The sequence below is a fragment of the Trematomus bernacchii genome, unplaced genomic scaffold (assembly GCF_902827165.1).
Source record: "Trematomus bernacchii unplaced genomic scaffold, fTreBer1.1, whole genome shotgun sequence".
Taxonomy (NCBI): Eukaryota; Metazoa; Chordata; class Actinopteri; order Perciformes; family Nototheniidae; genus Trematomus; species Trematomus bernacchii.
In genome coordinates, this window is record NW_022987564.1 from 9,010,405 (window position 1) to 9,021,471 (window position 11,067).

The following is an 11,067-nucleotide window of genomic DNA, read 5'->3' on the forward strand; positions in this document are numbered from 1 at the left end:
TAGTGCCTCCTTGTAGGATCATTAAAATGAAAAGGACATTTTGTGAGTTATTTTTGTACTCAGGCAGAGAACTTGATAAATGAAATCCTGCACTAAGACAATACCTCTATTTTCTTTGAGGTCAAACATCCCCTTGAGCATTCATTGTTCCTGAGCGCTCTTTCCCCTACTTTCTGACTGCTGTACTTACAGCACAACTACATCATAAGTGTGACTGTGTATCTGTGTGTTGGGTGTGGGGAGTGTATAGGAAATGCTTTTGCCTCTCAGAAGCTGTATGTCTAAATTTAGAGGCCCGTGCCGCCACTGTCCAACTGTCAGACGCTGCGTCGGACTGTCGGCCGCTCAGGAAAGAGACTGGAGGCGTGTTGAAGTTAGGATGAATCGAACTAACTGGGGTGGGCTGATCTGAGAATAACACATTTGTTCTGCACACGCCCTGAAAACAGAGTGGCTATAAATACCCAGCTATACTGGAAGGAAGCGTAAATCTAGTGTAAAAATGTGTTTTTTTACCAAATGGGCAGATTAGGTGAGAGTCTGAAGTGTATTTAAACTTTAAACGTGACCACTTTGACCAAACTTAATTGGTTTATTCAGGAAATATACTGAACTTACTTAATTTATGTATTTATTCATGCTGACATGAAATACACACAGTTATAGTCTTCACTGTGAAACGTCTGATGTGACAACCTTCCCTTGAGAAAATGACAAATTGTTGTTTTGATGTCATGCAGCAAACTCCCACATTACACACACGCTCATTTATTTTTTAGAAACAATTCATGCCATGATTACATTTGACTTAAGTGCCAACACATTCAGAATTGAAAGCATTACCATTTCCGACATGTTTTTTATACCCTGTCAGGCTTTTGACCTCTTTTCATCTGCAGAGTGCAGGAAGCAGCAGTAGTGGCAGAGCATTCCCGTCCTGCCTGTCTATTTGATTATGAAAAGTGTCTGTTTGATTGTCTATTTGGAGAGCAGCACCTCCTTAATTGACTTAGTGCAGTGACAGACCCCCACTTGTTTTCTCTTGACATAATTCTTCTTTGTGACATCGTTTGTCAGATGTTTGCAGGAAGGTGCCAAAGTCAGTTTCCCTGTGAGTTTGCTAATGAGCTTTGTCATATGGTTGTGAACGAGATGGAGCTGTTTACATACTGTCAGCCTATACACACAAAGGCTGTTAATCTACACGTGTGTTATTAAACTATTATTAAGTGCTTAAGTGCTCTGGCAGTGAAATAAACAGGCTAATCAGATTTTCTAAGTAAACGATACTGTATATGAACTGTGTTTCAAAAAAAGTACTTTTTTCTAACTTTTACTTCAGTAAAAGTACCAAAAGAATTACATTAGTATCAAAGGTAAAGTACTTATTCTGCACAATGTCCTGCTTTAATATAACAATATTATATTATTGGATTATAATTATTGAAACATTAATGTGTTCATCACTTTAACTACCCCTGGGAATCAATAAAGTCTTAATGATATAATATTATAATTGATTTTTTGATAATATGTTGTACCACTTATCTAAAACAGGAATTTGACTTAAGTTATCAGATAAATGTAGTGTCGTGTATTAGAGTTGAAGCATTAAGTAGCAGTACAGTAAGTAAGTACAGATGTTATTAGAAGTTCATTTCCCCCACTGCTAAATAGAAACCTGACACTGAAGAGAGCAGGAATGTGGTTGTAGATCATTGACACCTGCAGAATTCCAATAGCAGTCTTATATTTAAAGAACAAAACATCAAGCCTCAGACTTACTGTAACAACACCTTTTCTAGACCCCGTGTTGGAAATGCATTTACACTTTAGGGGTGCAGAATTACAATCCATACATTTCCCACCTCCCTTCACATAATGGTGTATATTATACACCGACTTTCAAAGAGCAAGTACAAGATGCAAATCAAATGTGGTCAAATATTTTTGAAGGATTGTATGAAAGCAAAACATTTAATATGGTGGAGATTAAGATTCAAATTCATAAAAAACTGACAATTCAACTGATGAACAGGCATGAATTTTAACCCCCAAATCATCAATATGATCACATATTCCTACATGTATTTGGCCTGTATAGCTTATTTATGTCTATGTGTGTCTATTAGTGACATTTGTGTACCCTTTTTGTATGAATTCTCAGTAAACTATGTCACACTGGTGAGTTATTTATCCTCTTGCGCCCTCTAGCGACAGTCGTCAGCAGCACCAACCTCTGCTGAGGTCAGAGGTCACACAACAGAAAACATGGCGGCTTCCAGTAAAGTGACCGTGGTGTTGAAAGCTGTGAAGAAGATAACAGTCCAGTTTTGTCCATTTGAATCAAATGTCGGGTCAACACGGTAAGAGTTGTTTGTTAAATGTCTCGTTGTGTCGTAGGGTCGTTTTGTGTGACTGCACTGTGGTTTAAAGCCGTAATTTGACAATGAGGCGACTGTCTGTTCAGACAGCAGTCACCACCAGAAGATATGATTATGGTTTTAGGACGCATTTTATTTAGTTTAAAACGTGTTCTTGTCAAACAAGAATGCTTGAAAGAGATTGTGTGGGTGCAAAGTTAAATACGAACGACATAAGGATTTCCTTGTTTTCCTACTGCACGTTACCCTAGCTACAATTTCAATTATTTACTTTTATTATAGTTCAGCTAAAACTGTTTTATATATTATCCGCCAAACTAAATTACATAGTATGAGTTAGTCTAAATGCCTTTAATTTTTCAGTTAATCTGGTTGACTAGACATGTTTTTAGGACTGTGTGTGCGTGTATAGACGAAACGATGGTATATAGATTAATTGATTGGCATCTTCCTGAGTTTCCTATTGGATTTGTTTCCCATTTGAAGGCGGGACTAATTACACCTTTTGCATTTTTATTGGTAGAAATAGAGCTGTGACCCATCAATGCTTGGGTTTACCTTAACTCTGAGCAGAGGTGTATTAATCCAGAATAACTGAAAACACCTTTGCATGTGTTTAGAGGCAAAGATGTGTTTTCAACATATTCTGACTGATCAGACTTCCCATGATAACCTTTAGCTAAGCAATGTTTGAATTTTAGGAGATGACCAAACTTCACCAACCAATACAAATAATAAATGTGCACCCCTCCCACACAAATGGTGCAACAAATCAATAGGAGGGTCAGGGTGATGTCAGTCTGCACACTCCCACACAGGAACAAATCAACATCAGCCAAATGGTGGTAAAAGAAAATGCAACTGGCAAAATGTTGGTTGAAAAATCTACTGAGTGGCTCATTACATTTGAAACATTCACTAGCAATGTGGCTGGTGCAAGGAACAAATATGTTTCACCCTGCTCCAACAGGGTCATGAGATGGGGCCTAATCAAGCTAAATAAGTGACATCATCTGTGACGGTTAGGGTGTGTGTAAGGCCATTATTCAGCAATGTTGGTATTGGTGAATGGTGTTTTACTCATACATGTAAGCCACATGTAATTAACCATTTTGTCTATAATCTGTAATGTGGTAGAGGACAAAACATTCAGAAATGTTAATTAAGTATGTGGCAATATTACATTGTAGAAAAAGGCACTTTGTGTTGAAGTGCAAAGTAGAACAAAATGGAAAGTTGGATACAAGAACTTCAAATTGTACATTATAAATGTATTAAGTACCGTCTATCATTACTGTATTATTGTATAATTAATCTGAGATATGCCGGTCTGTCCTGCAGGATGTTTCTGTGCATGATGAGCGCACATAAGGTCCGAGCTACCAACCTGAACAGTGAGGTGATCTCCACAGTGAAGCATGACAGGTCTGAACCTGTAGTGGAAATCACTTACTGTGAGTATTACCTGCCTGCCTTCATGTGTGGGACAATATATGTAATGGTGTGGTTCTATGAAGCAGTGTTACTTTGGCTGTTGAGTTTTGCATTTGCAGTACATATTCCAGGCATTGTTTAATCCACTAAAGATGTGTAGAGACATATAGGCTGATTGTTTTACTTGCATTATGGAAATGATGGAGACAAATTATAATATCCTCAGATTTGTTATTGGAAAAAAATCAGCGTTCTTTTGAATTGCATTTTCTCTGAATCAGAAACACTGTATTTATCCCCATGGGGAAATTAGATTTACTAACAGTTGCTGTATTTTAGAATAAAACTAAATATATAAAGAATCAACAAGAAGAATGAAAACATGCTCATAAATCACAACAACAATAAACATGTTTCTTATTAAATTATTTACTGTAGTTTTATAATATTTACAACAATAATTAAGGCATACAAATAGTTAATTGCTCAAAATGTACAGTGTAATATAGTAATAATGTCATATACGTGTTGCACGGTTGAATAATTAATGTACTTTACTACTTCAAGTAGTTAGAAGACACTACAGAAACTGTAGGATTATTCTACATAAGAAGTTGACTTGAGGTAGTGCTTGAAGACAACATTTTTACTTGATTTGAAGTTATAGTGGGTGGGTGGGCTCTTAGAAAATATTTGAACTAGGTTTTTGTGGAGAGGTGATCTTTAAATAAATGAACTTTACCCAGTAAAAAAACACTGTGGTTTTTCAAATGTATTTAACTTTTATAAAGTTAGGAGAGTCCCATTGATATTAACAATCTCTTTTTCAAAGTAAATCTGAACATTTAAAGAGGCATATTTGTTGTGGTCTCCTGGTGGATGTTTTTGAAAAGTCAGGGTGTATCATCATGGTAACTACAGCTCAGCACATACAGCACAGCGCCTACAGCTAAGTGTGTGTTTTAGTCTTGGAATTTCCTGCTGATGTTGTTACTACATGATACTTACTCACACACAATGAGTCAAGTACTTATCACAAGTCAAAATGTCTGCCATAGGTCAGCAGGACTGTGTGCGGATGTTGCCCATTGTGTGTTACTCGACTTCTGCTCAGAGTTAGATGTTCACCTTTTTTACTCCTTATACAGAGAGATTTGTAAATGTGTCATTATGGGTCATTTAAATGTCTTTGTCTCTCTCTACAGTGGACGGAGATAAGCTGATTTTGAAGGGAGCGAAGCTGAACAGCAGCGAGATGCTGAGTGCGTTTCAGTCGATGTGCGAAGCCAAGGAACTACAGGCAAAACTCGCAGCAGCAAAGAAATAATAATGATATGTGTTGAATTGATCTGTGATCTTTGTATATTCCTGGATGTTAAATATTAAAGTATTTCATATAAATGTGTTCTGTTGTGGTTTGACCTTTGATTTACTGACACTACACTGCATTGATGTAATGTGATGGACAGGCATGATACTGAGTCACTCCTCTTCCTCTTATGAATCCAAGTTCCTCCACCATCTAAGCATCAAATTCTTGATCTTCTATGCGGACATAATCAACTTCACTGCTATGACATTTAAAAAAAGTATTGCACCTTCTTCTCAAGAGAACATATTTGACATTATCCCCATCAGCTATGCTTATTTTCGATATTAAAGACATCAATTGAAATGCTTTAACTGCTAAAAAATGTGCTGTGATCAGTGCAGAGTCATGGTGTATCATTGCTAATGTGCCATTTTCCTGATAAAAGAGATCATTCCAGCGTTTGAGAGTACATTATGCAAGCTCCAACCTTTGACACAGCAGGCTTAAATGTAATTTGGCACAGATTTAAACACAGCCCCAGTGAAAAGAAAAAAAACCCAGGCACAGATAACTGAAAACCTGCCCCCTCTGCTTGTCAGCCTCTGTACCATTAGCATATGTAACATACTAGTTATTCTTTGTGGATGAATTCTGACATTCACAGTTTTCACGTAACAAGTATTTTTATCAGTTCCTCTGAGAGCTAAAAACATGCTCCTGATGGTGGTTTGATGTCTTCTATGACACTGCCATCTAAAATGTGTGTGCCCCCTAATTAGTTATCCTCCATAAAATGTTTTATAAATTGTAACTAATGGCTTCAATAGTAAATAATGTATTAATGCATTACAGATCAGTCATGGGTTAAGAGGTTATGAATGAATCCCACTTGCCTGTATTTGCTACATTTAAATGCAAATAATCCATCAATAAACGCTAATGGGGTAAAGCAATTAAATCCACAATATTTATTTAAATGTATTATGGAATGAAGGGTTTTAACCATCAAGTCTGCAGCTGCAAATAATAATCCGTTTTAATGTATAGATTTTGGTGTAGATTGTCAGCAGCTCGCATTTAGCAAACTCTTGGAAATTAATTTCAAGTTTAATGACTTCAATTTCATTTATAAAAAATGTATAAATTATTAAGGCTGAGGGGACATGTTCTTGCATCCTTCATTGAAATGACAATATATTTCGATTTTTGTGGTGACAGGTGCCCATTTAGCTCAGAATTTAAAGTAAAAAAACATGAATACGTTTCAGCTTTTGAATTGTGTACACCCTTTTATGAGAAAGCCCATGAAGTTTCACATGCTAGTACCAAGAAGGGCTGGAAACGCTCTATTAAGTGACGTAGCAGGATGTGATTGGCTCATTCTGTGTCATTTGATGTCGGTCTGGCCCTTTAAAAAGGACTCTATTCCCACACTGGAAGAGACTTGAACCCAGAGTCACTTCACTGGTTATTGTCGAGGATATCAGAAGCTGCAAAAATGGTTGAGAAATTTGTTGGGACGTGGAAGATGATTTCCAGCGATAACTTTGATGACTACATGAAAGCAATCGGTAGGAGAATATATTTAAGATTAATGATGGAAAACCACTTTCAGGGTGTCAGCTGTTAAACTATAAACTGTAACTTATGCAAAACATGTCAGATATATTTTATATAGTTGTATTTTCTTTTAAAACCATTAAGCCTTCAGTGTGTTATCTTTAATGCATTTTTCTGATCTTGTGCAGGTGTGGGATTTGCGACCCGGCAGGTGGGGAATCGCACCAAACCCAACTTGGTAGTGAGCGTGGACGATCAAGGGTTTGTATGCTTGAAGTCTCAGAGCACTTTCAAAACCACTGAGATCAAGTTCAAGCTAAACGAGCCATTCGAAGAGACGACCGCAGACGATAGGAAGACCAGGGTTAGTTATTGTGGTTTGAAAAAAAAATAATCACAGTCCGAGTCTGTGCTGGAGGTAACGGCTTGTCTCTGTTTGTGTCCTGCAGACCGTGGTGACTCTGGAGAACGGGAAACTTGTGCAGAAACAGAGCTGGGATGGCAAAGAGACAAATATCGAGAGGGAGATCGAAGATGGGAAATTGGTAGCGGTAAGGGTTATTTTTTTTCTCATTAGCCTACTTCATATGGAAAATCAAACTTGGTAATCTGGTAGAAATCTAGCAACAAAATGCCGTTATAAATCCGTGCAATAGTCTGTAAATGTACCTCATCAATCATGATCACAAGTATTTAACAGTTGTTATAATGTTATGTATTTATTTAATCAAGATTGTATGTTTTGATTTTGTTTATAAAGTTTTAATGTGGTGCTCTACGAATATATTATTCATATCCACTTGAGAATAAGAGAAAACATGTATTTGAGAGTAATTAAAATGTTATTACAGGAAATCCTGTGACAGAGAGGGGAGCCATTCAATTGAATACTATAAAGTGTATATTATATTTATATAGAAAGAGTGCAGTTAGGCTTTATTACAGGGGAATAAGACAATATTATAAAGGATAAAGTTTCATTTAAATAACCACAGACACACTTTGGGAATATACTGTAGATTAACTGTGTACAGACACATTTGATAGAGTTGGATAGCTGCAGCATACATTTTTCTTCTCCTCTTCACCTTCTTTACAACTACTGCACCTCTTTTGGATCATCGGACCACACCTGATCTCCCTTTTTTCTCCCACAGAAATGCATTATGGGTGATGTGATCGCAGTGAGGACATACGTGATGGAGGCATGATTGGCTCCCTTCAGCCCACTCGTTGGATGCATTGCTGGATGACAGGCTCAGTTCAATGAGCGTTATACCAAACTAAAGTAAAGGCGTGTTCTGCTCTTACTACTCTTTATCTTCACTGTTTTTGCCAAAAATAAATGCCTGTGCATCTGTTCTCCAACATGACACATTTGGTTTCATTTGGAATTGTTGTGGTGATTTGAATAAAAATCAATGAAAATTTCTCAAAATTGCGTCTCAGTGAGTTCATTGTTAATTTCTGATGGTTGTGTATAAGTCAGGTTCTCTGCTGTTTTTAGAACAGCCTATCGTCCAAATTCAATTATGAGATTATTGAAAGCATTCCAATCATCAGGGCATGCTGAGGAATGTTTCACAAAAAAGTGTTCTAATGGGAGCCTAATCTGACAAGCTGATTTCCTGACTTTAATGGTTTATTCACATGCCCGGTGAATATTACTGTGATTATTCCACATCACTTTTTCCACTTTGGCTTGTACAATCCTTTCATGCTTCCTTATTTTGGTCAGTTTCAAAAAGATCCAAAACATATCCTATTTAAAGGTCAATAAGTCAGCCATCCTCATGATATATGATGCATGTTGGCAGGGGTTCCTTGAGGAATGTGAAGCCTTTTTAGAAGTATTGAGAGCATCATGCAGAGAGGTCAGTGATGAAAGTATCCCCTCTTCCTTTTTAGGAGGTCGAACATTTCCCATTGCTCATATGCTGGCAGCTGTGGAGAAACTAAAAAACATTATGGGTCGTCCCTACAGACGTCTCCACCCTTTGGCCACGGCTCAAGTCTCTGTGTTTTACGAGGGGGGGATTGTTCCAGAACCGACGGACACTTTCCCATGACAGGAAAAGGGAGATGATAGCCCCGATTGGATCTAATGGCAAAAACAGCTGAAACAGGTGCTATTGTGAGCCAACGCTCTTGTTCCCTTCAGCGTGGACAATGGCACCGGGAGTAGAGGACGCACAGTGTTTGAACTTTTGGAGCGGTTCCAAGTCAATGAACATACCCCATGAGGACAACTACTAGAGGTCAACAGAGCAAAGTTGTATTTGTGTGTCATTGGCCATGTTTTACTGTCTCAAAGACATTACACTTCAACATCTTAAGTGCCAGTTGTTAACTCGTTTCTCAACCTTTTAGCCTGCAATTTCCTTTAACACTTAACGCAGCTCCCTAGTGGCCCCAAAAGCCCCAGGTTCAATGTTTATTTTTGTACCTTTTCTTGAACATTAAACTTGGTAATCTGGTAGTAAAAATGCCTTATATTAATGTATGCAATAGTCTGTAAAGTACCTCATAAATCATGTGCATCCTCGTATTTTTTACCCGTTTTGTTAAATGTTATTTATTTATTTAACGTTTTACAGTTGATTTGTTGATGAAGTTTTAATCGGCTGCTATATGGGAATATAATGTTCAAGCGCAATTTCCTTTAACGCTTAACTCAGTTCCCTAGTCGCCCAAAAAGCCCCAGGTTCACTGTGTTCATTGGCTTTTATGTAATTTAATCTCTATTTAATTTGGGAACTTTGTAGCACAATAAGTACAATATCTTATCCCTTGCAGCTGTTTCATGTAGAGGAAATATGACAGAATCCTTTAATAAGATATTGTGCGTATATCCCTATACAAGATATTGTTTTGTAAAATAACTACTTACAGAACATCTGGGCTCAGGTACCGTTCTAGTAAAAGAGTTTTGGTTGGTTAGGTCTTTCAAACATGATGAGGCTGCCATATACCAAGTAATGCAGTGTGTGCACATAACTTGGGAAATACATGAACATGCCACAAACTCTCAAAACATCGTAAAATGGGAATCTCTTTTGTCTCAGTGCGACATGAGGATATGGAACCATGGTGAAGGTCATTAAAAGGAAAATATAAGACAATGCTTGTGTGTTTGCTGGACCATGAATCATCTTGCAGAGCCTTGAATGAGACTCTAAGAGTAGATGCACGTTTCCTTCTGCCGGGTGAAACGGTTGGGGGTTTAGTTCGGTATAAAAAAAACGTTTCTCTCATGAAACCATTTACAACATGGCATGTCGATTATCTTTAGGAACCGGGGTCAGGATTCCAGGGAAGTGACAATGACGTTGAGTTTTGCAAATGTATTTTGGTTGCGCTTTGAGCACCACAAGCATTGTGCCATCTGGTCCCATTATATTTTCTATATGTTTTAGATGTTGTGTCAACTATGCATTTGATACATACAAAAGGATTTGAAAAAAACATTGATAGTTTTCCCTGATACTTGTTGCCTATGTAAGGTAAACCTTGCTGCTTTCATACATACTGTGAACACTCTGAAATCCATGATTTAATGATGTTTAAATTCATTTGAAGAGCTTCTTCTTTTATTGTGCTTTATAAACGACTCTGAAAACCTGATCATTTTCCCACAGCAAAAGGGAAAAGATCACATCTGCTACGGATTGACTTACAGGTGCAGTGCTTGTGATCCGCAGGCGTCTCCGTCACTTTGTTTAGATAACTGCGGGGAATCCGACAGATCTCCTCCTCCTTGTTTTATCTCCTCCATCTTGATTTGATGCTCCGTGTTGTTTCTTAATTGATGGAGCTTTAAACTTCTAGACAACTGGTGGAAATATCAGATTCCAGATCCAAATATAACATTCTGCAAGTATAGTTTTTCCACAAGATGCATCTTCAATATTTCCATAAATAGGGGTCAGTATAAAAAGCATCGACCTATAGACATTTACAGTCAGAGGTTTGCTCCAAACATGTGAAATAATACTCGCCTAGCTTAAGGCCAAACAGGATAGAAGGCGAGGTATTCCTCTGGAGAGGAAAGGTCTTGATCTTCCTCCGCTGTCCTTAGTTGGCGGAGGTGAACTTGACATCAGTGGTTGCAGAGAGCAAATTAGGAAACAGTTCAGGAAGGAGCTTGATAGTGAGAAGCCTGCTGAGAGTTAGCTGGAAGAGAAAGACAGCTGAAAGCCAATATAAACTTCCCAAACATTTATTGTAAAGTTATATACAACATAACAGGTATATGAATACATTTGTGTTTATGTTCACGCTGAAAGTAACTCACACTTCTCATACAATGTCAACTACTGCATTCCCCCTAGAAAGTGCGTATGTCTGCATACGTTTGAGTGTGTGTGTCTGTGTGTT

At 37.6% G+C, this 11,067-nt stretch overlaps 2 protein-coding genes across 2 annotated transcripts; both read left to right on the forward strand.

The window, feature by feature from the left end:
- The first annotated feature begins 2,214 nt into the window (after window positions 1-2,214).
- mrpl53 (mitochondrial ribosomal protein L53) lies at window positions 2,215-5,223 on the forward strand. Its single transcript, XM_034124564.1, has 3 exons — window positions 2,215-2,366; window positions 3,726-3,838; window positions 5,024-5,223. The coding sequence occupies exons 1-3, from the start codon at window positions 2,272-2,274 to the stop codon at window positions 5,143-5,145; spliced, it is 330 nt and encodes a 109-aa protein (XP_033980455.1). The 5' UTR covers window positions 2,215-2,271; the 3' UTR covers window positions 5,146-5,223.
- Window positions 5,224-6,550: 1,327 nt separating this feature from the next.
- fabp4a (fatty acid binding protein 4a) lies at window positions 6,551-8,128 on the forward strand. The gene is made up of 4 exons (XM_034124186.1): window positions 6,551-6,701; window positions 6,879-7,054; window positions 7,140-7,241; window positions 7,848-8,128. The coding sequence occupies exons 1-4, from the start codon at window positions 6,629-6,631 to the stop codon at window positions 7,899-7,901; spliced, it is 405 nt and encodes a 134-aa protein (XP_033980077.1). The 5' UTR covers window positions 6,551-6,628; the 3' UTR covers window positions 7,902-8,128.
- The last annotated feature ends 2,939 nt before the right edge of the window (window positions 8,129-11,067 follow it).

Coding starts and splice junctions, on each gene's coding strand:
- mrpl53 (XM_034124564.1), top strand. CDS start 2,272: ATGGCGGCTTCCAGTAAAGTGACCGTGGTGTTGAAAGCTGTGAAGAAG. Junction 2,367..3,725: donor TCAAATGTCGGGTCAACACG/GTAAGAGTTGTT, acceptor TCTGTCCTGCAG/GATGTTTCTGTGCATGATGA. Junction 3,839..5,023: donor TGTAGTGGAAATCACTTACT/GTGAGTATTACC, acceptor CTCTCTCTACAG/TGGACGGAGATAAGCTGATT.
- fabp4a (XM_034124186.1), top strand. CDS start 6,629: ATGGTTGAGAAATTTGTTGGGACGTGGAAGATGATTTCCAGCGATAAC. Junction 7,055..7,139: donor CAGACGATAGGAAGACCAGG/GTTAGTTATTGT, acceptor TGTGTCCTGCAG/ACCGTGGTGACTCTGGAGAA. Junction 7,242..7,847: donor AAGATGGGAAATTGGTAGCG/GTAAGGGTTATT, acceptor TTTCTCCCACAG/AAATGCATTATGGGTGATGT.